General features: G+C 64.5%; 3 protein-coding genes across 7 annotated transcripts in view; 2 read left to right on the forward strand and 1 right to left on the reverse strand.

The window, feature by feature from the left end:
• Nucleotides 1-7854, forward strand: part of NPLOC4 (NPL4 homolog, ubiquitin recognition factor) — a 65754-nt gene extending 57900 nt beyond the window's left edge. For both annotated transcript variants that reach the window (XM_038546327.1, XM_038546328.1), the window contains 4 exons: nucleotides 611-706; nucleotides 1925-2041; nucleotides 3468-3570; nucleotides 5944-7854. In XM_038546327.1, coding sequence (XP_038402255.1) covers nucleotides 611-706; nucleotides 1925-2041; nucleotides 3468-3570; nucleotides 5944-6101 — 474 coding nt within the window. In that variant the 3' untranslated portion in view covers nucleotides 6102-7854. The remainder of the gene's footprint in view (nucleotides 1-610; nucleotides 707-1924; nucleotides 2042-3467; nucleotides 3571-5943) is intronic.
• A 2201-nt stretch (nucleotides 7855-10055) lies between these two features.
• On the forward strand, nucleotides 10056-18786 carry FAAP100 (FA core complex associated protein 100). Of its 4 annotated transcripts, none has more exons than XM_038546330.1 (9): nucleotides 10056-10230; nucleotides 10315-10433; nucleotides 11082-12025; nucleotides 12923-13079; nucleotides 13662-14434; nucleotides 14540-14686; nucleotides 15642-15758; nucleotides 17411-17497; nucleotides 17878-18786. In XM_038546330.1, the coding sequence occupies exons 1-8, from the start codon at nucleotides 10066-10068 to the stop codon at nucleotides 17452-17454; spliced, it is 2466 nt and encodes an 821-aa protein (XP_038402258.1). In that variant the 5' UTR covers nucleotides 10056-10065; the 3' UTR covers nucleotides 17455-17497; nucleotides 17878-18786. The 4 variants fall into 4 exon arrangements, 3 of the variants coding, with proteins under 3 accessions (XP_038402258.1, XP_038402257.1, XP_038402259.1); XM_038546329.1 differs by having other exon boundaries at nucleotides 14540-14676; XM_038546331.1 differs by having other exon boundaries at nucleotides 14569-14676.
• Nucleotides 18784-25003, reverse strand: FSCN2 (fascin actin-bundling protein 2, retinal). The gene is made up of 5 exons (XM_038546332.1): nucleotides 23905-25003; nucleotides 21545-21701; nucleotides 21185-21306; nucleotides 20739-20906; nucleotides 18784-20663 (listed from the first exon to the last, which is right to left on the reverse strand). The coding sequence occupies exons 1-5, from the start codon at nucleotides 24728-24730 to the stop codon at nucleotides 20458-20460; spliced, it is 1479 nt and encodes a 492-aa protein (XP_038402260.1). The 5' UTR covers nucleotides 24731-25003; the 3' UTR covers nucleotides 18784-20457.

A 25003-nucleotide genomic window follows, 5' to 3' on the forward strand; every position in this document is an offset into this window, starting at 1 on the left:
ATGCCCTCTGCTGTTACTAAAGCATGTCTGAGCCAAATGAAGGGCTCAGGTTCCCCTTCAGACATAAGCTCTTGACTCCAGCCGTCTGATGGGAAGAGCAGGAGGGCTGTGTGCTGCATCTCAGAAGCGTGGGTTCTCCTGCTGCCTCGACATGCCCTGGCTCCGTGCAGTGGTGCCGTATGTCCAGAGGGGCCTCTGCAAGCTCTGGAGGTCATTGTGTCTCTCACAGCATCAAGGCTGACCCTGAGAGTTCTTCTGTCCCCGTCCACTGCGTTCCCAGAGCTCACTCTCTGGCTCCTCCACGGGGAGGGCCTCTGTGTGAGCGGCTGGGCAGATGGAAGCCTGGCCAGCACACACAAACTGCCCACAAATGGCACGATCCTAAAACTTGTGACCAGGGATCCTTCAGTTTGCTTCCCAGAGTCAGAGTGTTAGGGCTTTCATTTAGGGTGTCATTAATGGGTGACCCTTGTGTCCAGTGGGGAACAGTTAGGACTCTGGCCGGAGCTCAGGGGTGGGTGCTGTGCTCAGGGCTGTTTGGGGCACCTGGGGCCGCCCTCACCGCTGTTGGCAGCACAATTTATCAAGGATTTGTGTTTTTGTTCATTAGATCACAACAACTTTCCCCAAGGATCCAGTTTATACTTTTTCTATTTCACAAAATCCATTTCCTATTGAAAACCGGGATGTATTGGGTGAGACACAGGTAAGCTCTTTGTCTTTAGAAACATAATTTAAAGTAACTACTGCTTGTTCATCTAGTGTCAGTGTTGTTTTTCCAGAAAGTACCAAGGTTTCAAACTCTCCTGATTCATTCTTGTGACGAAGCCCAGCTAGGACTGTCTCTGAGACACTGTTGATCACCCTGACATCCACTCCGGGCTGACAGATAACCACAGAACAGAGCCCCATGAGGCCCCAGGCCTGTGGATCTGCCAGAAGGGCCATTCTCACTTGACTTCTTTTTTTCCCCAAATTTATTTGTCACTCGTGTCCTCTCCTAACAACTTTTTTATTTGTTAACAAACGTCATTTCTTGTGGAGATGTGTCACTTCACTGCTTGCTCTGGCTTCCTGTCCTGTCACCCTGCTTCATCTCTCATGCACCATCCAGGACGTGTGTGGCGTTGTGTGGCCCGGCCACCCAGGCTTTCTAGCACTCGGTGCGGGTCTCACGCAGCACATCCTGTGCCGTGACCCCTGCTCTCTCCTGCAGGTGCCTCTTGCTGCCACATGGATGGTCTGGGACATGTTTGTTCGAATTGTTAACAGGCATCACAGAAAAGAATATAAGGATATTTTCTTGAGAAGCATGGTGCTTCACTTACAAAACCTCTCTGATGCTTTGCTCTCCTCATGGCCCATCTGTGGGACTCAGGGTGCTTATAAAGGTGCAGAGCCACTTTCTGGGTGGCATTCTTGAATGCCTGCGTTTAGTTTTGCTGAAGGCGGTCATGTTGCATAATCCCCCCAACACTCTCTCTCTCTCTATCCTCGCGGTCCAAGTACCCAAGGTCAGCAGTACAGGTGAACCGCGAGTACCAGGCAGGTCTTCTCCTAGCCCCGAAGTCAGCCCTTCCCGCAACCCACTATCCCCCTGGAGGTGGCGGGTGGGGGGCGATCTGTCCTTGTGAATGCATTTGCCAGCTGGGTCAGCTTTATAACTGTGTTCTCTTACACCTGTCGATAAGTCACATGTGTACTGAGAGCATCCTCCTAGGAGGATAGAGCCACAGCTCATGTTGCAGCCATGTGTCCCTCTGGCCTGGGTCCCCATCAGTGTTTATCAAACAGGATGGGGAGTGGTGTGTGTCTGAGCTCTGCACTCAGCCGTGTCTCAGGAGGGGACGATGGCTCTCTGGGCTGGGACCCAGGGCTGTCTGGGGACGCTCGTGCTCACTTGTTTCCTCCCTCACCACTGTAGGACTTCCACAGTTTGGCCACCTATCTGTCCCAGAATACCTCATCCGTGTTCCTGGATACCATCTCGGATTTCCACCTCCTGCTGTTTCTGGTCACCAATGAGGTCATGCCTCTGCAGGTACAGGCCTGAGTGTGTGTGCCGACTGAATATCTGGCTTTGGTGGTCCCCAGGTGGGGTTTGGCTATAAAAAAGATGCTTCCTTTTCTCACAAGCCAGAGCATGGCTGGGAAGCTGGGTCAGAGTCCCTCTTAGGTCCTGTGGGCAGTGGCTTTTCACAAGGGGCTTCTTGGTACAGAGATGGAGCTTCCACATTTAGCAATTACACTGAAACAGCTTCTCTAAGCCTCGGTGTCGTGTCCCCACCCCATGGAGGACAGTTCCATTTGTCATAACTGCATGGGAAGCAGAGGACATTGAGCTCTGTCCTCTAGCATGGAGCATTAGAGATGCAGCACTCTATAACGGTTTCAGAATCACAGCCCCTCCTTCTTACTGATATCTCCTCTTCTCCTGAATCAACTGTGGTTTTATTGCCTTGGCCCAGAAGGTTGGCTGGCATCCAGGCCCTGAGTCCACAGCTGCATAGTTGGCGTTTTGAAGACGTGCTGTCAGGGAGCCGAGAGCAAGTGTCACCAACAGTGGCTGCTGTCTGAGCAGCGTAGGGGCAGTGGGTCCACCCAGGAGGCCCTTACTTAGTGTGTGCCTTTCTGGTGCTTGAGACCTTTGGGAATAGCAGAGTGAGAGGAATGAATTTCTTCTGAGCCCCTGACTTGACACATTCCCTGAAGGTGACAGAGGGCAGAAGCGCCTCAGTCCCCACTTGTATCCTGTTCGGTCTATCTTGTGTCTGTATCTTGGCCCCAAACTACCTGCTTCATATATTTGACATCAGGTACCCCAAGATTTCCCTCTGCCTCTGCTTGCCTCATTGAGCGCAGAGAGTGGCCCTTCGGCCCCAGTGCAGGCCACTGCTCATCCAGTCGGGCAGGTGCCAGAGGTCTGGGCTCTGCACACCAGGCCCGCTTGTCAGTAGACATGTACTGTTTGGCAGTCACCTGTTGGAAAACATTTTCTGGGGAGCCCCTGAGATCCCCTGAAGCTTTAGTAGTTTCTCATTGTATAGACTATTTTAATTTTCTGTACTTGGACCCTGGAGGTGTAGGATCTAGAGACGTTTGAGAAGACAGAGAGCCTCCAGGGAAAGCATGAGGGTGGAGGGTGGACCCCATGGCCGTGAGCTCCTGTCTGTGCATCCAAGTTCTCAGGATAAGGGATGTGAGCTCAGTATCTCGGTGGTTGAGCATAGTGGTCTGCTTGTGGCAGAGGGCAGCTCTTCAGGATGAACTTAAGTTTAGCTCTGAATTTAGCACTTGATTTTATAGACCTAAGTGTGTGGCATTTTGTGTTTCATAGTGACAGCCTGTGAGATTTTTTTTAATTCCCTCTGGAGTATGTCTTGACATTGGGGAAGAAGAGTCTTATTAACAAGAGTGTGTCCACCATCGCACAGCAAGTTGGAGTCTTCATTTTTGGGTTCTTGCAGGACAGCATCAGCTTGTTGCTGGAGGCAGTGAGGACCAGAAATGAGGAGCTCGCCCAGACGTGGAAGAAGTCTGAGCAGTGGGCCACCATCGAGCAGCTGTGCAGTAAGTGTCCCTGCCCTCCCATCACCAGAGCCCAGGGAACTGGGCACTACTCTGTAAGCCTCTGAGGTCCAGCACAAGCTGGGTGTCGAGGGCAGTCCAACAAGCACACAGACTTTTTCATTGCTGCTCATGCACACTGTCAAGGCCACACAGATCTTGGGTGTTCAGCTCTGTGCTCGTACCTATATGTGTACAGATGATTTGCTAATCATCCAGCATCTGAGGAGCAATTGGAAAGTCATTGCATTGTTTTTTGTCTTCTAATTTTTTAAAAAGATTTTATTCAAGAGAGAGCATGAGCAGGAGGGACAGAGGCAGGAGGAGAGGGAAATTCCCTGCTGAGCAGGGAGCCCGACGCAAGACTTGATCCCAGGACCCTGAGATCACAACCTGAGCTGAAGGCAGGTGCTTCACCCACTAAGCCATCCAGGTGCTTGAATATCACTGTTTTAGATAAACAGAAACCTGGCGTTTCACCATAGTGCTGAAAGGCCAGCACTCCTCAGGCTTTTCTTTTTCCCTTCCTACTCCTGGTCCTCAGACCTTTCTCGATGGATGAAGCGGAAAAGCCTTACAGAATAGAATGTAGGGATCTGTGTCCGCAGGGGCCCTCATCACCTCGCAGCCCCAGGCAGAGCCTCCCGGGCTGCATTCCCGGGCAGCTGCTCCCGATATCCCCGCCCCGCCAGCAGAGGGCTCAGAGTGGTGGGCTGCTGGTGGCGTCCCTTCCTTTGTGGCTCTGAGAAATACTGGAATGCCCTCTTCAGACAACTTTGAAAATACATGGAAATGTTTATACCGTTTCCTCAGTGTAGTGGGTTAGGTACTAGAACCAAAATTAGCCAAGAAAAGACCCCAGTGGAACCTACGCCGTGAGGGAGCCTAGCGGACACCTCTTGTTCTCTTGATACCGATACCTGGGGCATCGGTGGTCTGGAGCGCCTCAGTAGTGGTTGTGCTACATTGTTTGTCAGGTTTTCTTTTTTTTTTTTTTTTAAGATTTATTTATTTATATTAGAGAGAGAGAGAGGCAGAGACACAGGCAGAGAGAGAAGCAGGCTCCATGCCGGGAGCCCAATGTGGGACTCGATCCCGGGACTCCAGGATCGTGCCCTGGGCCAAAGGCAGGCACCAAACCGCTGAGCCACCCAGGGATCCCCAGGTTTTCTTTTCATACAAATCTGACAGAGCAGTACTGTGGCTGGCCAGCTGTGCCACAAGCGCTTGCTCTCCTGAAGTTCTGCTCACCACTCTAAGGCAGGAGACAGCTTGTTCCCACCAAATTCCCTACAGTGAAGCCCCACAGCCTCGTGTCCTCGGGTGGACAGTGGTGTGGTGCTGGCCACCCCCCCCGCAAGTCTGCGTGCTGCCCCCACCCCCGCCCGGGCCACCAGTGTGGTTTTTAGATCCTTCACGGAGAAACATTACTCAGCAGCTTTAATGTTGTGGCACCGTCTGTGTCAGTCCGGGGTGCCTGGAGAGGCTGCAGGTTGAGCCCAGCCATAAGCCTGTAAGATGGTGGTGGGGTGAGCCCACCTGCCTGCGGGGGCACCGCGCACTGTACAGGATTGTCATAGGATTGTCAAATCACTATATCATATGCCCGAGACTGATAGAACCTCCTGTGTCAACTACACTAGGATGTAAAAACAACCTGGGTGACTTAGACTTTTCCCCACAAGAGAACAGCAACACTGAGCAGCCTCAGTCGGCCGGGAAATGGAGTTTACTCTAAGCAAGAGCCCATCACCCCCATCAAAGAGGCCGTCAAAGCAGCCACAGCGCCAAGTGCTGGCGAGCTTACAGGGCAGCTGGAAGCCGCACGCACGCCGGTGACAACGTGAAAGCCGCCGCGGTGTGTTTTAGAAACCTTGACTTCCTCTGTGATCCAACAAGCCTGCTCCTAGGTTTTTCCCCCAAGACGTGAAAACACAGGTCCACCCAGAGCTGAGAGAGGTGTGCCCGTGCATTGACGGCAGCTTTGTTGATTGTAGCTCAAAAGTGTCAGTGGCCCAAATGTCCATGAGGAGGGGCACGGGTGGCCAGAGGCCGTGTTTTCACCCGGAACCCAGCCTTGGTAGTAGGAGGGGGAGCCCCTGACCCGCAAGCAAGGAGGGCAGCAGTGGGATTGAGCCGGTCGCGGTTGACAGCTTTGAGTTCTGCGGGTGGCCGCCCTGTAGGGCAGGGCTCTGTGTGCGAGCAGGGCCCCTCGGAGGTCCTGCAGCCCTGTCTGTCCGTGCCTCTGGCTGTGGTGGAGGCCAGAGTCGCCTTTTACTCTGCTGAGCAGCACGATAGAGGGCTCTCGGGGTGGAATGTCTTCCCCACGCGGAAACACCGAACAGCAACGAATGGCCACTTCTCTTCCACCCACAGGCACAGTCGGAGTACAGCTTCCGGGTCTCCACGAGTACGGCGCCGTCGGGGGCTCCACGCACGCCGCCACGGCTGCCATGTGGGCCTGTCAGCACTGCACCTTCATGAACCAGCCTGGCACCGGCCACTGTGAGATGTGCAGCCTCCCGAGGACCTAGGGCTCCCGGCCCCTGCTGGCAGGACTGGGCCCAGCCCAGCCCTCTCTGAAGCCGGGATCATCGTAACCATTGCCCGATGGCGGGCAGCCCTGATGGGCAGGGCAGGGTGGCTGCCCTCGGGTCTCTGACCCACAAAGCTTCTCAGCAGCAGGCTTCCCTGGAGGGAGAGCCAGGCTGGTGCACTGTGGGCTGACGCCCCGTACCAGCCTCCCAGGTGGCGGAAGGACTTGGGCACCTCAGAACCGTCCCCTGGGGTAGGGAGGGGTGGGGAGGGCTTACTGTCACTATCCACCTTTCTCTTCCCTTCCTCTGGATGCTTTTTGTTCTCACCCCTCCCACGGTTCCAGTTGGGAGTTCCTGGTGGCTGCTGTACCCAGTTGCTCTGGGCAGACCCTGGCTGGGAGACTGCCTCTTCCCCTGCCGGGGGCCATTGCCATGGAAACCTGAGTTGGCCCAGGGTTCCTGGCCTCCCTTGTGCTTGATCTGCAGGTTAATTTGCTGCCCACCCTCCTCCTTGCTCTCACCTGACCTCCAGGTGCGATTTTTAAAGTCTGCGTTGGTTGTAATAACAGTTATCAGTAATTTCTGCCCAGAAGACTTTTATTTATTTCTTTTTAAGATAAAAACTACATAAAAGGGGAGTGAGAGAGACTAGTTCCCACTTCCTTTCCTCTAGTAGTGAGTTCCCAGGAGCGGGTGCAGGGAGGACACAGGGTGGGCGAGGGTGGACAGAGACCCACGGTCATTTCTTGGAAGTAAACCTCAGTGCCTGAGACTTTCTTGCCAAGCCACACAGCTGTAGATGTGGTCCAGCAGGAGGGCAGCAGCCCCTCCAGGAGGCTGATGCCTCGGGCCAGGCCTCCCCGGGGTGCACTAGGCTGCCCAGGTCCCAGAGCTCTGGCCCCTTCTTCCCATTGCCCTGCCCATCCCCTGGGCTCCTGCACGGTGACAGAGCCGTTGCATCAGGCCCCCGTGAGAGTATGGGTTTGGCCTATTGTGAGGCCCATGGGGACTGTTGCGGGGTCCCAGGACAGAGGTCATGGTCAGGCCTTGTACCTGTGCACTAGGGTCCCCAGGCAGGTGTGGGCGGCACCCTGATGCCTCTTTGCCTTAATGAGGGCCGGGTCTCGGAGCTGCATGGCACCCACAGGAGAGGCTGGCCCAGACATGGACTGCCCTGGGGTCGGGGGAGGCCTGTGGGACTCTCCCTTAGTCACGGCACTGTGGACAGAGAACTCTGGTCTCTGCGTGTTGGCTTTTCTGGTGGTAAGGGCTGTGCCTGGCATCTTCCAGTGCACCTGGTGTGGGTCACTCAAGACTGGTCTGCTCTGGGGGCCAGGGCCCCATCTGGTTGGGTCTGCCTTCAGCAGAGCCATTGGTGTTGGCGAGGGGGTGGGGTGGGCCGGAGATGTGCTGAGAAGCCGGCCTGAAGCACCGACCCCCACCGGTGTGTGGTGATTGTCGCCGGAGCTCGGCTCCCAGCCACCTGCTGAGGGGCCACCCATGGCCTTGCGGATGTGATTCTTGCGGCTGCGCTGGCTGGAGCTCTGGCCCCTGGGATCCGATGTGAGGCTGCAGAGGAGCCTGGTGGCCCGGGCCCTGAGCGCAGCCCCCTGTCTCCCAGGGCCCCTCTCCACCGTTTACCCCAAGCTGGTTCCCCTCTCTCTTCAGCCAACATTCTCCTCACTCTGAAGTCGTGGCAGATGCATAATTCGTTTTGTCTTTTAGCTGAAAGAAAAGTGTGATTTCTCTGCTTCTGGTTTTGAGTCACTTTGTTCAGTAACGCACTTTACTGTCCAAATAAATAGACTCCAAGCTCAGCGTAAGGGTGTGGGGGGCACCCCGCCGGAGGCTTTGCCCCAGCAGCTCAGCCACCTCCTCCCGCACAGAGGGGTCACCCGCACCACCTGCATCCTGCTGGCCCTCGCGTGGACACAGCCTCTCCCCGGGGGACGGAGCTGGCTGCCTCGGCCTCTGACCAGCTTGCCCCGGGTGCTGCCACTCCAGCTCCGCGGGGCCGTGGCCACTGGGCCTGCCATAGCGTTACCTGGATGCCGGCCCCGCCGTGAAGCCAATAAAACTCCTGAAGTGACTGCTGTGCTCCAGATTGTCATTCCTGGGCCCTGGGGCCTTCTGTGCCCCAAGTGTGCCTGCCTGATGCTCCCAGGTTGGCCTCCTCGGGCCACTGAAGGGGAGACCCCAGCGTGTTACCGGGCTGGAAGAGAGCCGCCTCCCTTGGGTGCTTCCCTGCCCGTCAGCCATGTGGCTGCTCCTGGAGGGGGGAGGGCAGATGCTTGCAGCAGGTGAGGGATGCAGTCTGGAAGCCCCCAGACGGTTCGGGTGTCGGGTGAGTGGGCTGCAGCTGACGTGCTGCTCGTCCTGAATCCCCTTGCCAATGGCAGCCAGAGGCACCCCCTTTTGCTGTTTGGATACCAGCCTCCAAACACCCCTCTCTGTACCACCCTGTCCTGTGGCCTCGAGACTCCGGCCACTGTCAGGGCCCCAGGGGCTCTCAGGCCTGGCTGCTCCCAGCAGCAGTGCAGTTGGCATGACCAACCATAGTCCCCAAGTTGGTCACTGCCCCCCTCCCCGACCCCTGGTGCACCTCAGACTGTGGCTCGATGAAGGGAGCCCCCCACCTCAGGGAACAGCAGAGACCCTGTGCTGCCTGCGAGGGGTGCCCTGCACTCACCGTGGCTCCTCCCTGCATTTAGCATCAAAGGCAGTAACAGCAGTGCGCAGCTTGCAAGCCCGCAGGAGGCTGTGCGACTCCTCACCAGCCCTCAATTCCGTTTGTCTGTAAATCCCCTGGGACTGGCACTGGGGGGGGGGGGGGGGGGGGGGCGGGGGCTGTCCCTGGAGGTAGGCTGTTTATCATAAAGCCAGGGCATGGGGCAGCGAGTGGTGACCCAGCCCGACACTGCCTGCAGGGGCATCCTGGCCAGCCCTACCTCCCTCCTTCAGTCCCTGGCGCCTGGGAGGGCTGGGATGGGAGTGAGCTCGCCAGGCACGGTGGTCGCCCGGCGGGGGAGGCAGAGTGCCCTCTCCTAGGAAAGGAGCCCGCCCTGCTCCCCGGTTGTGAGGGTCTCACGGGGAGCTCTTCTTCGGGCCGCCCTACTCTTCCCCCAGCCCCGACTTCACCGTGGACCGAGTGCTGCGTTCACCTAGAGTTCAACCCAGAAACCCTGCAGCAGTGGCTGCCACGGCCGGCGCGAGGTGCCCCCCTCACCCTGTGCTCCCGGGTCAGCGCTGGGGCTGGGGCTGGCGCTGGGGCCGCCCAGCAGGGGCCCCTTGCACGTGCCCGGGGGCTTGCACGCTCGCCGTTGCCTTGAGGGAGGGGCCCACGTGGCCGCTGCAGCCCTGGCCCCAGTGGTCGGCGCCTCCCCAGCAGGGAGCAGGCAGGGGCGTGGCGCGGGGAGCCGTGTCGCTTCGCCCCGCCCCACGCGGTTACCGGCCGGGGGCGGGGACGGCGGGGCGGAGGGCGCCTCCGCCCGAGGTCAGCTCAAACCCTGGCGGGGGGCGGCGGCAGCTCGGGGAGGTGACCCGGGGAGGTGACCCGTCCCCGCACGGCGCAGCGGGGAAACCCCCGACTCCAGGAGCGGCCCGCGGGGACCCCCGATCTCCGGGCCCGGCCTGCAGGGTCCCGGGGCGCACGGGGGGACACGCGACGCGACCTCGCGCTCAACCACCGGGGCTCGGGGCCCCGCACGGCCGTGGAGCGTGGGGGGCTGCCGGCCGCGGGGCCCCCACCGGGAGGGCGCCGGGGGCGCGAGCGCAGGCCCTGGGGTATCCCGCGTGTCCACCGCGCTGCTCGCGGGGCGCAGCCGGGCCTGGGGTTCCCGCCGTCACCCCAGCAACCCGCGCCGCGGAGCCCGGGCCACGCCCCCGCCACGCCCCGCCGGGCCGCTTTACGGTGGAGGTCGCGCCGCGACGTGGGCGGCCGTAAAGCGCCCCCGCCCGCAGCATGGCCAGCCCGGCGCCGCGGGTGGACTACCTGGCGGCCTTCCGCTGCCCGCTCGGGGGCCCGGCGGCGGGCAAGCCGCACGTGCTGTGCCGCGGGGCCGAGCTCTTCGTGTCCACCGGGCGCGAGCTGGTCTACGTGTACGACCAGGAGGGGCGGCTGCTGACCGTGAGCGCCGGGGGGGCGGGGGGGCGGCGGGGCGCGGGCCCCGGAGGCGCTGGCCTGACGCCGCCTTCCTTCCCCCGCGTCCAGGCCGCGTACCGGCTCCCCGGGCAGGTGTGGCACCTGGAGCTGTCGCGCCCCCGCAGGACGCTCTACGTGCTGTGCGCCCGCAAGGGCATCTACGGCTTGGCGCTGGGCCAGGCGAGCAGGTGACCCGGGGCGGGGCCGCGCGTGCTGGGGCCTCGGGGCACTGGGCCAGGGCCCCCCAGGGCCGGAAGGCTCAGGGCCGGCGCTGAAGCCCGGGGTGCCCCTCCAGCAGCCTCCCGCTCCTGCAGAATCCACAGGAAACGAGCATCTGGCTGCAGTGTGCACCCGAGGCAGGGGCGGGATCCCCCTTTTGCACGGGGCTGTGTGGTTAGCCGTCAGCCAAAGCACCCTGAGCCCCGGCCAGTGGTTAGAGGGGCCGCCCCCCCGTGCACCAGTGCAGAGCCTAGACGCAGATTCCTGCCCGTTGCTGGCTCAGGACTGGAAAAGGGAGAGGGTGCGGTTCACAGACTAGGCCTTGGGGGTCTTACAGGTCTGCACCCATGAGAATTTGCTTCTGAGCCCCATTTCTCAAAGCCCGATACATTCCATTGCATGTGTGTCCTGGGGTGACTGGTGCCGATGACAGTGGTCCGTGGGCAGCTGGGAGGTAGTGCGGCGGGCCAGCTGCCCCCGGGTGGGCCTTCTGACGAGGGGCTGTCCTGGTCACTGAGGTCACTCCCCGGGAGACTCCAGGCCCAGTGTGCTCAGTGACGCCGTGCGGGTACAAGAGCTTGCGAGCCTTCTGACTAGCGGTTCCCTGGTTTTTGAAGGTCCGTGAGCCAAGGTGACGGGGAGGACAGGGACAGCGAGGACAGTGCGAACGGTGAGCCCCCTTGCACCGTGATCCCCGTGGACCCGGAGGCCTGCATCCTCCCCAACACCACTCTGTGTGCTTTCACCGTGGTCGACAACATGCTTGTCACCCTGGTACAAGGCCCTGCCCGGTGGAAGGTACAGCTGTTTGAGTGTCCCCGTCCAGGGAATGACGCTAGACCCGGAGGCCAAGTCGGCGAGGTGGAGTTGTCCACCTCCAGCCCCCTGGCTGGGACCCTTGGGGAGCCCGCAGCCCCTCGCTCCCTGCCGGTGCTGTGCTGCGTGTCACCGCCGGGTAGCAGCGCGCTGCACGGCCACGTGCGGGGCTCCGGGGGCTTCACGCTGGAACAGGCCCTCTTTGGGCTACTCTTTGGAGTTGATGCCTCCCTCCTGGAATCACCCGTGATCGTCTGTGGCCTCCCCGATGGCCAGCTCTGCTGTGTGGTCTTGAAGACCCTGGTCACCTCAAGGTTGTCCCCTGGTGACCCAAAGGCCCTCGTCAAGATCCTCCATCACCTGGAGGAACCCGTTGTTTTCATTGGGGCCTTGAAGACCGAGTCATCGGCTGAGGACACACACCCTGACTGCCTCGTGGCACTCGGTCACCACGGCCGGATCCTGGCCATTAGGGCCAGCTGGGCTGAGGTAGGGAACCTGGTGCCAGACCTGCGGGAGTGCAGGCTCCCAGGGCCCGTGCTCTGTGCGGCTTGTGGCGCAGGGGGCCGAGTGTACTATAGCACCCCCTCAGAGCTATGTGTCGTGGACCTGGCTGCGGGAGGCGCCCCCTGGAGGCCCGAGCAGCCCGACGGGGGCCCGGGAGGCCTGCCATCTCCGCTGTGTCCCACCAGCTTAGGCATCTGCAGTGTCGTCACCCTGTCTGTGTTGTCCGAGATGCCTGAAGGTACAAGCTGCTATTAGAACCTGAGACCCCGCAGCCTGTCATGGTGGGGGTGGGACGTAACGGGTGGCTGTCTCCTGTCCCGTGAACTGGCCTGTCCCCCTCACCTTGCTTTGTTCCCGTGTCTCGCACACCTGATGGGCGGGCTTCCCAGCTGCCATAGCTCGGCACCTGGCGCGCCTTGTCTCAGGGCCAGGGTGTGCCTGGTCTGGTGTCTTGTGTGGCTGGGGGTGGGGCTGCACCTGGTGGCCCAGGCAAGGGCGTCTGTCCGTGACAGGGCTATGACGGGCAGTCCAGGGAAGTCCACATCACTTCCAGTTAAGCCCTGGCATTTCTGAAGGCTAGCAAACACCTGCCCCGCTTCCCGTGGGGCCCGCTTCCGGCCCGCTCTGTACCCGGACAGAGCCCAGAGAGGGCTGGAGCCGTGTTTGCCCGGCGCCATGGGGCAAGGACAGAGCCACCCTCCTCCAGCGCACGCAGTTGTCCAGATGGCCCACGAGGCCTGCAAAGCCACAGGGGTCAGTGCTTGATGTCGGGTGAGAGGCCGAGTACATGGCAGCACCACGTACGGGCTCCGTACCCGCCGTTCTGGCTGCCATGCCTTGGCCTGTGGGAGATGCCAGACGGCTGCGGGAGGCGGGGCCCAGGGGTGGGGACGGGGACGGGAGGATGCTAGGGACAGCAGGCTTCCAGAAAGGCCCCAGTGAGTGCGGCGCCCTTCCCATGCAGCCCTGGGGGCAGCCCCACCAAGGCGGCCCCTTCGATGGCTCTCCGCGGCCCACGCGCGCGTGCGGGGCTCCTCAGGGCCGTGTCCGGGGCCTGCCTTTCTCCCTGGGGCACTGGCCCCTGAGGATGAGCCCCTCCCCGCCCACTGACCGGCCCGTGGCCGTGCCTCTCCAGGGGGCGCCAGGCTCCTGGCCCTGTCCGCTGGGGGCCGCCTCATGATCTGCAGCCTGGCCCTGACCTCCGACGCGCCGTGTCCCGGCAGAGCCACCGTGGCCAACAGCGGCCAGAAGATTAAGGAGCTGCTGTGTGACATCGGCACTGTGTCTGAGAGGTGAGCGGCCGCGCAGCCTGCAGCTCGGACAGGCCGGGGCTACGCCGGTGGGAAGGTGAAGGGACGCCGCCGCCCCCTAGAGCCCGCCTGCCGGCCCCTTCTCGCCCCCTCCCGGTCCCAGCGGCTCTTTGCTCTGACCCGGCGGGGAAGCGGGCTCCCGCCACCCTCAGCGGCCCTTCTGCATGGCCCAAGTGCGTGGGTGGGCTCTGGTGCCCTGTGGCTGGGGCTGTGGTACCTGCCGCCCTCTGGGCCATCACGGAGGAGCGCCGGGGCCAGTTCAGTGCGGCGGGACGCGGCGAGGAGGCCAGCCCCCCCGCGGACACCACCGGCCCACGCAGCCCTGACCCGTTGGCGCTGGAAGTGTGCGCCGGGTCAGCTCCGTCCTCTGGCTGCTGTGGTCCCACCACCCGAGAGAAGGCGTCAGGCCAGGTGGCTGGGCGGGACCGGAGTGCTGCCCTCAGGTGGTGCTGGCTCCTCACGGATGTGTGTCCGGGAGCGAGGTTCTGGTGCCTTCCACTCCCGGGAGCAGGGACCAGGCCCCCACCACCTTCCCCGCCCTCGGCGCACGCGTGTTCTTTCCAGGGTATCTTCCCTGAAGAAGGCAGTCGACCAGCGGAACAAAACCCTGACATGCCTCAACGAAGCCATGAATGTGAGCTGCATCCTGCTGGCCAGCCGGGAGGGCCCCAGGCCCATCTCCTGCACCACCAGCACGGCCTGGAGCCGCCTGCAGCTGCGGGATGTGCTGACGGCCACCCTCCGGCTGCAGAACGACAGCGGCTTCCGTCTGGACCGGGGCTGGGCCTTGTGTGTGCAGGTGCTGACCAGCTCGCAAGCCCCAGACCCAGACGTGGCTGGCTCGGCCACCACCTACACCATCCCCGTGGACCAGCTGGGCCCTGGCGATCGGCGGGAAGTGACGCTGCCACTGGGCCCTGGTGAGGATGGCGCCCTGGACCTGCCCGTGACGGTGTCTTGCGCGCTACACTACAGCCTCAGGGAGGTCGTGGGCGAGGCCCTGGCCCCTTCAGAGTCTTTCAAAGACTCCTGTTTGGATGAGGGCCCCCCCGCCGTGCTGCCCGAGCAGGACGGCATCTGCCTGCCCCTGAGCGAGCACACCGTGGACTTGCTGCAGTGCCTGCGCTTCCCTGGCCTGGCTGCACCCCACACGCAGGCTGCCAGCCTACTGGGCCCCGCTTGCGACCCTGTGGACACCTTCTTGGGAGCTCTCCTCGGGCCGCACGGTGAGCCAGCGGAACCTGCTTCCCTGTGGGCCAAGTTCCTGCCCCCGTCGGTGGCTACGATCAAGGTGTCAGCAGAGCTGCTGAGGGCCGCCTTGGGGCCCAGTCACTCAGGTTGGTGTTGCTGAGTGGTCTCACTTGGCCCCAGGGCCTGTGGACACGGGGCCCCACCCTCTCCCAGGACCCACCGGAGCTCACTGCGCCGCCCCTGTCCACCAGCCACGTCCCTGTGCTGTGCCACCCTGCAGTGGCTCCTCGCCGAGAACACCGCGCTGGAGGCCGTGAGGACCCGACCACTGTCCTCCATCCAGGGAGTGGCCCCAGATGGCACCGAGGTCCACCTCACCATCCGAGAGGCAAGCAGGGGTCAGCGCCCAGGGGGAATGGGCCTGTATGGTAGTGGTTCTCCGCGTGGCATCTCAGGGCTGATTGAAGGTGTCAAGGCACGGGTCATCTGCCTGGCCAGGGTTTCTGACACGCGCCTGGGGCATGGCTGTGCTGGAGCGGCCTCTGTGGCGCTGGGGTGTTCCTGTGGGGACCGGCCTGTCCTTCACACGTGGGCCCCCACCCCCCGCGCTGGAGGTGTTCGTGGCCAGGTGCCCCGGCACTGCTTAGCGGTGGTCTGTACCCCAGGGCATCGCCCACTGACTCCAGTCCCTGAGCGGGGACTGCTGGTGCTCTGGCCCCTCGCTCTCCACACTCGTTCCTCCCTGAGGTGCTCCTGCTGGCAGGCCCAGGCCATGTCCAGCAGACTCTTATGACCGAGCACTGGGTTTTTGCGGAGCCGCCCAGGCTGCCAGGACACGTGTCCCTGAGGCGGTGGGCCGGCCCCTGCACAGCCTTTCAGGCCAGGCCATCATGTCTAGGTTGGGGCGTCCCTGGGCCCTGGTTCTGGGCCCTGCATCACAGGTGCTGGAAATGGCCAGGTGCTCTTGGTCTTCCTAAAATGCCCAGGCCCCTGGGGCCTTGCACATCCTGGCCCACGGCCCATCCCTGTCGGGGTTTTAGCTTCGGCTTTGTGGGGTTGGGATGTTCTGGGGAGCAAGTGGCTGATTGATCACCCAGCCAGCTCCCTGTTCCACATCTGAAACCCTGGCCCTGCTGTTGGGACCCGGGATGCCCAGTGTGGGCCGCAGGGTGGTCCAGGCAGGGACTGTCCACGGTGAAGCAGGCACAGTCACTTCCTTGTCCAGTGAGGGTCATGAGTCTAGATTCCGAGGGAAGAGGACTGGGGTCCCCAGGGCCTCTTGGGGACAGGTCGAGCTGCCCTCAGGGTGGGACGGGGCTGGGTGTGGGTGGTAAGACTCCTCCCGTGTTATAGGTGACCGTGACCCAGGTGTGTGCAGCAGGGCCCTTGCAGGCCGTAGAGATCCAAGTGGAGAGCTCCTCTTTGGCCACCCTGTGCAAGGCTCACCACGCTGTCATTGGGCGTCTGCAGGTAGGTGGGCCTGCTTGGGAAGTCGGGGGAGGCGGTGGGGGGAGGGACTCGGGGCTGCAGGGGCGTGGCTGCCTGCGTGGGGGTCGCGGGACCGTCCCTCCTTCTCTCTGCTCCTGCGTGTCTGTGTCATGCAGGAGAGCTATAGGCAGCGGGGTGGCCGTGGGGGAGCTCTGCGGGTTGCCCTTCAGTAACAGGAGCTGTCCCTGCTGTGCTGGCAGCCCTTGCGCTCCTGTGACAGAGGACGGTGCGTGTTCTCCGTCACAGTCAGCCGTGGGTCCCTGCCCTTGCCTGGCCAAGCAGAGGTTGTGCGGAGAGGCCATGCGCCGGGGCTGGGTGCCTGGCGTGGGTCCCAGGCCGAGGCATCTGCACCCTGAGTCTCCGCATCTCTGTTGGGAAAGCGAGAGTAGGGCCACCCCACCTGGTGTAGCAGCCAGCAGCCACGTGGCCAGCCAGTCCGTTCCCCGCCCCCCCCCGCCACTGGTTCTGCCTGTGGCCTTGGCCCCAGAGGACTCTGCGGGGGCGGCCATCAGCCTCCCCTGGGAACTGGCCATGCACACTCCCAGGCTTGCCCCAGACCCTGAGAATCGGAGGACCCGCAGTCTAGGCTTTTAGGCTTTGACGAGGCCCTGAGTGCTGCTGGTATCGACACCCCGGTGCGCCCAGGGCGTGGGTGCCACTCAGGAGCCCGTGTCCCCTGCGGTCACCCCGTGCGGCTCCACGATGAGCGCAGTGTGGCGCGTGCCACTCGGGACTATAGTTGCAACACTGCAGGCTGTCAGCGGGGCTCTCCCAGCAGGGACACCCGGTCCCCAGACTGGTTCCCGTTCCTTCTGCCCAGAGAGGCCGGCGCCTCAGATGGTGTCTCCGCATCCCAGACCCTGCCGGGCACGGCAGCCAGAGCGTGTGCCAGGGGGAGGTGTGACCACCTTGGGCAACAGGAGTTCAGTGCTGTGGGCCGAGGCCTCTCCCCACGGCCACGTGCGGACAGAGCTGTTCTTCGTCTGTCCTGACTGCTTGTCCTCATTGCTCCCCCTCAGACTTGGGGCGCACCGCGTGCGCTCCTCCTGCCTCGTTGGCAAGTGCAGTGCAGTCCCAGTGCAGTCACGTGCTGAGCTGCTGGGGCCGCACTTGCGCATGTGGATTTGGGGGCCATGGTTTGGCGGCTAACGGGGAGGCTGGGTGCCCCCGCAGGAATCTGTGAGGGGGCCGCAGGCCATGGGCCCTCCTCTGCCAGCGGACATCGTGCTCCCCGGAACAGGAGCACCCTTGAGAACCAGCACATGTTCTCTTGGCTCCTCAGTTTTGGGGACCTGCCAGGTGGGTGGTAGCCACAGAGCCTGGCGGGGCCTCACCGCCTGAGCCTGTCTGGGCACTCGGATCTGAGCCCCCAGGAGCTGCCTGGGCTTCCCCCAGAATGTGGGACAGGCAGCAGCCCCAAGGGGGGCCATGCCGAGTGCATGTGCCACTGGGGCGGTTTGGGTGGCCCCCGCGGGGAGCAGCAGCCAGGACTGAGGAGCAGGTGACTGCCAGGTACCTCTCTGTCAGGCGAGGGCTGGAGTGGAAGAGGCACAGGGGCCTCGGAGGTGGCGGAGCAGGGCTGAGGTCAGAGGGGTGGGAAGCGTCCTCTGCAGCCCCTGCCCCTGTCTCCCCAGAGGATGGTTGTGCAGCAGGCTGCCCAGAGCTGCAGCCCGCCTGACATCCGTGTGCAGTATCTCCGCCAGATCCACGCCAACCACGAGGTGAGGCCCCTTGGCTCCTGTCCCCGGGGCCTCCCAGCGGCCTGGCCAGCAGGGACCGCCCCCAGCCAGGCTTCTCTGGGCTCACACACCCGCGTCATGGGTCACCCAGCACTGCGGGCTGCCCAGTGCTCAGCCAGAGGACTCTGCTCCTCACTCCTCATGGCTGTCCGCCTCCACTAGGACCCTTCTGTCCCCTGGGGAGGGGGTCCCCCTCACCCCAGCTGTTCGCTTCCGTCCTGAGGGGACTTGGGGGCCTGGCTGCACGTCCCATGCAGTCCTGGGTCACCTGCCACAGCCCATAGGGTTTGTGCATGATGGGAGTCCCCAGAGGGGTGCCCGGCAGGAAGGCGGGGTCCGAGCCCTTGCTGCCCCCCCTCCAGGCGCTGCTGCAGGAGGTGCAGACCCTTCGGGACCGGCTGTGCACAGAGGACGAAGCCAGCTCCTGCACCACTGCCGAGAAGCTCCTGCAAGTGTACAGGCAGCTGCGGAGTCCCAGCCTCCTCCTGGTGTGATGCCTGCAGGGCCTGTCCGTCCCACCACGGTGCCCACGTGGTCTTGGGGAGGAAAGCCCAGGACATGAGCGGCTGCTGCCCGGCTCCTGACCCTGGTGTCGCCGTGGGGAGTGGGGGAGGCAGCTGAGCTTGGCCGCCGCACAGGACAAGGGCACCGGCCGCACGTGGGTTACAGGCGCTCAGGGAGGTGTCCACGCGGGCACGGGGCCCTGCCCTCGCTCCCCACCCAGTCCGCCCGCATCATTCCTCTTCTTTCAGCACCTGCCCACGGCTCCCCACTGAACCTGGTCATGGCACTGGAGCCCTGGGGTGGCTCAGCGACACCCCTCCATCCAGATGTCAGGCCCTGGAGACGGGGCTGGGGCCACAGAACATGTCGGTGTGGGACTTGGGGTGGGTTCATTTCTGTGGCCGGGGCCGTTCCTACCACTCTGGCCCCCACTCACCCGCGCACACACCGTCTTGCCCCCACCCCTCCGGGACCTCAGCCCTGCCCCTGTGCAGCTGCCAAGGTCACCAGCTGGGACCACGTTCCCCCGTGGCTTGAGCACATCACACAGGTGCCTCCGGCCGGGGCTGCACCCGCGCCTTGCACTGTGCGCGGTATCCAGGGCCCCTCAGCCTGGGCTGTGGCTCCACTCTGGTGCTGGTGCTTTTAGCATCTGGGGGGGTGACCCTCCTTTTGGACTTAGACATGGACATGGTGCTCTCCTGTGCGTGCGGGAGCCGCGAGGCACCCCCTGCCCCAGGACAAGTCTGTTCTTCGTGTTGAACTCAGTTTCCGCTGTGTGTTTTATTGGGGGGGGGGGGCAGTTTCAGCTGCATTTCTGGGGTCCCTCAGGTACACTTGGGTGAACCTTGTGTTGGCCTTTCCATGGTCGTAGGAGCCAGTAGGGAGTCCCCCAGCGCTGGGCCGAAGTGCCCACCAGGCCTTGAGGGTGTGGGAGGACCGAGCCATCTCCCAGTGGGTGCTCCCCATCAGAGCCAGGAGAGTGGGGGTGGCTACACGGAGTCCACGCTGGGGGGTGGGGGGCGGTGGTACCTCCTCCCTTGGCCCCTGGGGCTTGCTGGGCTGCCTCTGATCCCCACCGCGCAGCTGTTGCCCCCGGGGACGCCTGGGCACTGGTCCTCCCAGGGCTGGAGCAGCAGTGGGAAGGGGCGCTTCTGCAGCTGGCAGGAGGCCCCTGGAGGGCGGGGCAGGTGTGGGGCCGTCATTCAGGGCCCACCACCTAGTCTCCAGAAAAGGAGAACCCCAGGGACGCCTGACAGGTGACAGGAAGTACAGTGGAGTCACATGGAACCTTCACAACCGAGGGGGGACCGTAGTGGGGTGAGGACCAGTGGGACACAGGCCATAGGACGGGCCTCGGCCCAGCCGGATGCTCAGGGCAGCGGCAGATCCGCGGGGAGCCTCTGCTGGGTGCCCTGCCAGCGCCCCATCAGGGACGGGACGTCCCACGGCTCCAGGTGTCCCTCGCCAGCCTCTGCTGCATGGGGCTCCTCACCCCCGGCGTGGCCCCCTCACCCGGTCCCAGCCTGCCATGAACCCCCAGCTGGCCCCTCCTGCAGCCCCCCAGGCCCTCTTCCTGCCTCTCCTCCCCGGCCGCGCGTGCTCTCCTCAGCAAGTGTCTATGGGCAGGCGCGCCATGGCGTCAGCAGGGGGTTCGGGGACCCCAGCGGGATCCTCACACTGTGGTCAGCGAGGGGCGTTGGGGACGCCAGCGGGATTCTCACACTGGTCAACGGGGCAGGTTGGGGCTCCCGATGGGATCCTCACACTGTGGTCACTGGCTGTCACCTTGGGGCGCCTGAGCAGGTGACCCCAAGCCCTACCCCAAGTGCCAGCAGGGGGCAGCACAGGCTGTGGCTGTTGCCGCTGCCTCAGGGCTCTGGGTGGGTCCTCCCAGGGGGGCACACTGGGGACTCGCAGGAGGAGGGCAGTGAGGTGAGGAGCAGGCCAGGCTGGGGGGTGTGGGTCGGGGGGTCTTCCCGCTGTGGTCTGCACATGCGCCTGGATCCCCACCCTGCGAGCGCGCCACAGTCCTCACTGACCCACCGTGGCCCCTGCTGGGGGGTTTCGGGACCCAGGCCAGGGGAGCAGCTTGGATGGGCGCCTCCCTTCAGGCTCTAGGGCACGTGACTCCCGGGGTCTGCATCTCCCCCTGGGCTCTCCCCTCTGATGCCCTGGGTCACGCAGCTCACCCAGGAGGCACCGGCCGGGGTGGGGGTCCTTGGGGGCTGGGGAGCCGCAAACCTTGCCCTGGCATCCAACCTGCGTGGGGCAACGAGAGGGGGGTAGCAGGAGGCCTGGAGCCCGCCTGCTGGGCTGGGGGGCCCTGTCCCCAGGTGCTTGGGGCATTGCCTAGGACGCCGCCCAGGAGCCCCCCGAGACCCCAGTGGCCGCCACCCGGCCCGCAGGCCCCGGAGCCGCCAGGCCGTGTTGCAGGCTCAGTACTCCCAGAGCGCGAGCCCCACGGGCGCGTCGGCGTCGGCCCGCAGCAGCCCCGAGGCGCCGCCGCGCAGGTACTTGCCGCCCCGGGCGCGGATGGCCAGGCGGCCCTGGCCCCGGAACTCGAATAGGAAGTCCTCGGGGCGCTCGCCGTCGCTGCGCACGCTGCCGTGGCTGCCGGTGTTCCAGAACCCGCCGCCGCGGCCTGGGGGCGAGGGCGGGTCGGCAGGGGCACCGGGTGGCCCCCCACCCTGCGCTCCCCCGCCACCCCGGGGCCCACCTCGGATCTGGTAGGCGCCGTCGCTGAAGCTCAGGTGGAAGACGTCGTAGACCGAGCGGTTGGTGTCCAGCTGGTTGGAGCCGCGGCGGTGGCAGACGAAGCCATCGAGGCCCCGGAGCACGAGGATGGGCCGGTTGATGAGCTTGAGGATGAACTCCTCGTCCTCACCTGGGGGGTCGGGGTCGGGCCGCCGGCGGGGTTAGGGTGGGCGGTGGGGCCCCGGGGCACAAAAGGCCGCAGCCGCCGGTGACACAAGCCCAGGTGCCTCTATGTGGCGGTAGGTGCCCAGGGCTCCGGCTCCTCGCCGTCGGGAGCAGTTACCTCCAGCGGTGAGGTCGGGGCACTTGCCGGCGGAGGGACCAGCTCTTAGAGGCGGGGTGTGGGCAGGTGCCGTCCCCCGGGAGAGGCCCGGCCCCGGGTCCCCAGGACACGTGGCGACTGCTCACCCACAAAATCACTGACGGCCGCCAGCTGTCCGTTCTTCTTCATGCACACGTAGCGCCCGTTACTGGCCTTGAGGGCCACCCGCCGGCCGCGCCACTCCACCTCAAACATGGTGTTGGCAGAGCTGGGAAGGTCAGGGTGAGGTCCCCTCAGGGCAGCAGGGTGTCGGGAGCTGAGGGCCAAGCTTTCCTCTCCCCCTCGGGTCCAGCACCGAGCCCAGCCTTCCGCTGGCCCGCACCACGCACCACCATTCAGAGCCCCCCTCGCCCCAGTGGGGGTTCTTTTCTGGCTGGACTGCTGCTGCGGTCCTTGGGGGCGGGGGGAGGTGGGGGTGCAGGTGGAGGACGGGGGGGGACACTCACACCTGCGTGGCCGTGGCCTGGATGCCCCCGTGGGCAACCAGGGTCCAGTAGCCTCCTGTGCTGGAATAGAAGGTGCACTTCCCCGTGTCGCCGTCAATCTGCATCAGGAAGGTCTCGTGGTGCAGCTCTTCGTCCTGGTTGGCTGACACGTTGACCCCTGCGGGAGGAGACAGGAGCCCCTCACGCCTCTCCCTGGGCGGGGGCGGGGGCGGGGGCCAGGAAGATGGGGAAAGCAGGCTCTTGGGGCACCTGCCGGCAGAGGGGCCTCCTCCAGAGCCTTTTGGAGTTAAGGGGCGCCCGGGGGGCTCTGCCGTTGAGCATCTGCCTTTGGCCCAGGACATGACCCCGGGGTCCCGGGATCAAGTCCTGCATCAGGCTCCCTGCACGGACCTGCCTCTCCCTCTGCCTGGGTCTCTGCCTCTCTCCATGTCTCTCATGAATAAATACATAAAATACTTTAAAAAGAAAACAAACCCTTTGGAGTTAAGATCTAGAAGGCGCTCCTCGGAGGCAGGAGCCGCGCGGCCGGGTGGCCACACTGCAGGCCGCGACACTGCGTTCCCTGTGGGCCTCGGCCTGACCCCCCGCAGCCCAGGAGCCAGGCCCCGCGGTGCCAGCAAATCCCCCACTGTGCTAATCATCAGGTAATCTGCCTGCTGCTGCCCTGGCGCCCCAGGACCCACACCAGCCTCTATTTATAACCCCCCTCCAAAGCTGCTGGGTGGGCACAGCGGGCTCCCTCGTCTTCCCCCACCCACGGCCCAGGGCACAGCTGGGGCCTGGGGTTCACTCCCAGGCCCGTCGTCACCTCCCTGCCCTCCTCTTGTGTGCAGATGGCAGAGCGGGAGGAAAGGGGGCCCGAGGGTCCCCAGGAGGGCAGGGCAGCCTGCACCGGAGGGGTGAGCCCTGCCGTCCTCCACCAGCGCCTGAGGCTGCTCCTCCCGGCCCGGGGCAGCGCCATCCCCACCGTCCCATCAGCAGCTGTGATGCTTCGGTCACGTGATCGGGCCTGAGCTGGCGACCGTGTCCATCTGGGACCCCATCACCCCCAGACTTCCACTTCTATGAAGCCCGGCAGTGAGTGCAGCAGGAAGAAGCCGACTGGTTCAGGGGGTAGCAAGAAAAGGTGGTGGGTGGAGAGAACGGAGAACCGGGGTGCTCCCAGACACCCGGTGGGGAGCAAGACGGCTTGGGGGCGGCCTGGCCAGCAAAATTGCTGGGATCCGCAGAGCCCCCAGCTCCGCCTGCCTCTTCCCCCAAGACCCAACCCATGTCCTGCAGCTGTCGTCGCCAAGGCAACATCTGAACATCGGGGGGCAGGTCACAGGCCCCGGGGTCATTGCACAGGGCCGAGCAGGCCAACGTGGGTGCCCCCACCTCTACAGCAGAAGGCACGCCGCGTCCTTAGCAGGGAAATGGCCCGTGGCAGAGACGGTCCGAGCAGGGCAGCAACCACCACCACCGTCCCCACCAGCACCACCGCGTCACGTGCCACCTGCACCCATACAAGTGCTTGCGTGCCCAGCGCCTCCCCCGAATCCCACAGTCACCCGGGGCCTCCTGCAGGCCGGAGCGCGGTGCGGCTAGACTGGGAAGGACAAGGACCCATGGTCTCCGTCGGGGCCCAAGACCAGGCCGGGGTCCACACGGGCGCCCGGGAGGTGTTCGCTGAATGCCCGTCGCTGCAGGACTGGCCTTGGGGACCCCGGAGCCGCAGCGGGGCTGCCCCTCCCATGTGCTCCTGGCTGGGCCCCTGCCAGCTGGACTCGCGGTGGCCGTGGGCCAGGTCAGGGCGTGCCGGGCCACTCCCAGGTCTGTGCGCCCAGGTGGGGGCAGCTAGGGGCCACTCCGGGACCTCAGGTTCACCTGGGGGGCGTGTGGTCACGTATGGAGGCTCCTGGTCACACGAGGCGGGGCTGACGCAGAGCTGCACCTGCCAGGCAGCGACAGCGCATTCCACCAGGAAGCCAGGCCCCGGGCGAGGCCACCAGCCTGGAGGGACCTCAAGGTCCCTCCTGGTTGGACGAGGATCCCCACCGGTCAGGCACGGAGGGCTCTGAGTCAGGGCTGCAGCCCAGGGCCACAGTGTGCTCGCCCCGCCCCCACTTTCCTGTAAAGTTCAGAAGATGGAGCAGACGAGAAGGGGAGCAGGGGGCAGCGCAGCGGGGGCACAGCCCCCCCCCCCACCGTGGCGGCCCCGGCCTCGCCCGCCTCCCCCAGGGCGCCGCCGTCCGTCCAGCAGGCCCAGGGCTCGGGGCGTCAGATGGAGCCGCCGCCTCAGCCGCCTGCACCGTGCACTGCCCCCCACCGCCGGGCCCCGTGACCCCTGAGGGCGCCCCCGCACGCAGGGCCCCCGGTACCTTGCCGCACCGACACGTAGCGGCGGTTGGCAGCCAGCAGCACCACCTGCGGGTGACTCTCCTCCAGGTCGAAGAGCTCGTCCTTGCCCGGCCGCGTGTTGCGCCCCGCCCTGAGCGAGCCTGCGGGCCCCGCGGGCGCCAGGTAGCGGCCGTCGCAGTCCTTGAAGGCCAGCTTGCCCGCCTTGAACTCGAGCGTGTAGCAGGCACTGGCCTCGGGCTCCCACACCAGGCGGCCGTCGCTGCGCAGGTAGCGGCTGTCACAGGACTTGAGGCAGTACTGGCGGTTCTGGAAGATGAGGGTGATGAGCGCGTCCACGCCCCACGGGGTGTTGCTGTCGGCCGCCATCTCGTCCTCCTGTGGGCACAGGTGCACGTAGCGCCGGCGGCTCACGCTCAGCAGGTGCGCCTGCGGGTGGATGGCCAGGTGCACGGTCCACAGCTCGGCCGGGGAGATGGCCGTGGCGAAGCAGGACAGCCGGTCCTCGGTGCCGCCGAAGAAGCGGCCGTGCGGCTCGGACCGCAGCACCCAGCGCCCGTCGGGCTGCGGCAGGACCAGGAAGCGGCAGTCGCGGCCCGGCCGCTCGGCCTCGCAGGCCACGCGCCCGTCCTCCTCGGCGGACAGGTAGCGGCCCAGGTGGCTGCTGCGGAGCAGCACGGCGCTGCCCTGGCCCGGGTCCGGCTCCAGCACCCACATCTGCTTCCTCTTGAGGCTGGGCGCCGAGGCGTTGACCTTGAAGCCGAAGCTCTCGGCGGTCAGGTAGCGGTCGGCGTCGTTGACGAGGCCGAACTGGATCTTCAGCACCTGGTGCAGCCCGTTGGTGGGCATCTTCGGGCCCGGCCCCGCGCCCCCCGAGTGGCCCGGGAGGCTCTCTGCGCGTCCCCCGGAGGCCCCGCCGGCCTCATGGACCTGCCGCCCTCTGGCCGCGGCTGCGAGGGCGGGTGGGAGGCGGATCCGAGTTGCTCCGGCTTAGGGACGCGGCTGCCTTTTGTTACCTCAGCTTGGATTTCAGCCACCCCTGGACTGCGGGCCGGGCCGGAGCCCGGGGCACAGGGGTGGGGAGCTCCGCCCGCCCACCTGACCACCTCCCCGCGTGTGCTG

Source organism: Canis lupus, chromosome 9 (genome assembly GCF_011100685.1).
Source record: "Canis lupus familiaris isolate Mischka breed German Shepherd chromosome 9, alternate assembly UU_Cfam_GSD_1.0, whole genome shotgun sequence".
In the NCBI taxonomy this organism is placed as follows: domain Eukaryota; kingdom Metazoa; phylum Chordata; class Mammalia; order Carnivora; family Canidae; genus Canis; species Canis lupus.

Bases quoted from the DNA above. Each gene is read 5' to 3' on its own strand.
- FAAP100 (XM_038546329.1), top strand. From the start codon at position 10,066: ATGGCCAGCCCGGCGCCGCGGGTGGACTACCTGGCGGCCTTCCGCTGC. The intron at 13,080-13,661 runs GTGAGCGGCCGC...TGTTCTTTCCAG, and splicing joins ATCGGCACTGTGTCTGAGAG to GGTATCTTCCCTGAAGAAGG. The intron at 17,498-17,877 runs GTGAGGCCCCTT...CCCCCCCTCCAG, and splicing joins AGATCCACGCCAACCACGAG to GCGCTGCTGCAGGAGGTGCA.
- FSCN2 (XM_038546332.1), bottom strand. From the start codon at position 24,730: ATGCCCACCAACGGGCTGCACCAGGTGCTGAAGATCCAGTTCGGCCTC. The intron at 21,702-23,904 runs GTACCGGGGGCC...CTCCTCCCGCAG, and splicing joins CTACGTGTCGGTGCGGCAAG to GGGTCAACGTGTCAGCCAAC. The intron at 20,664-20,738 runs GTGGGCCCCGGG...CCTCGCCCCCAG, and splicing joins CGGCGCCTACCAGATCCGAG to GCCGCGGCGGCGGGTTCTGG.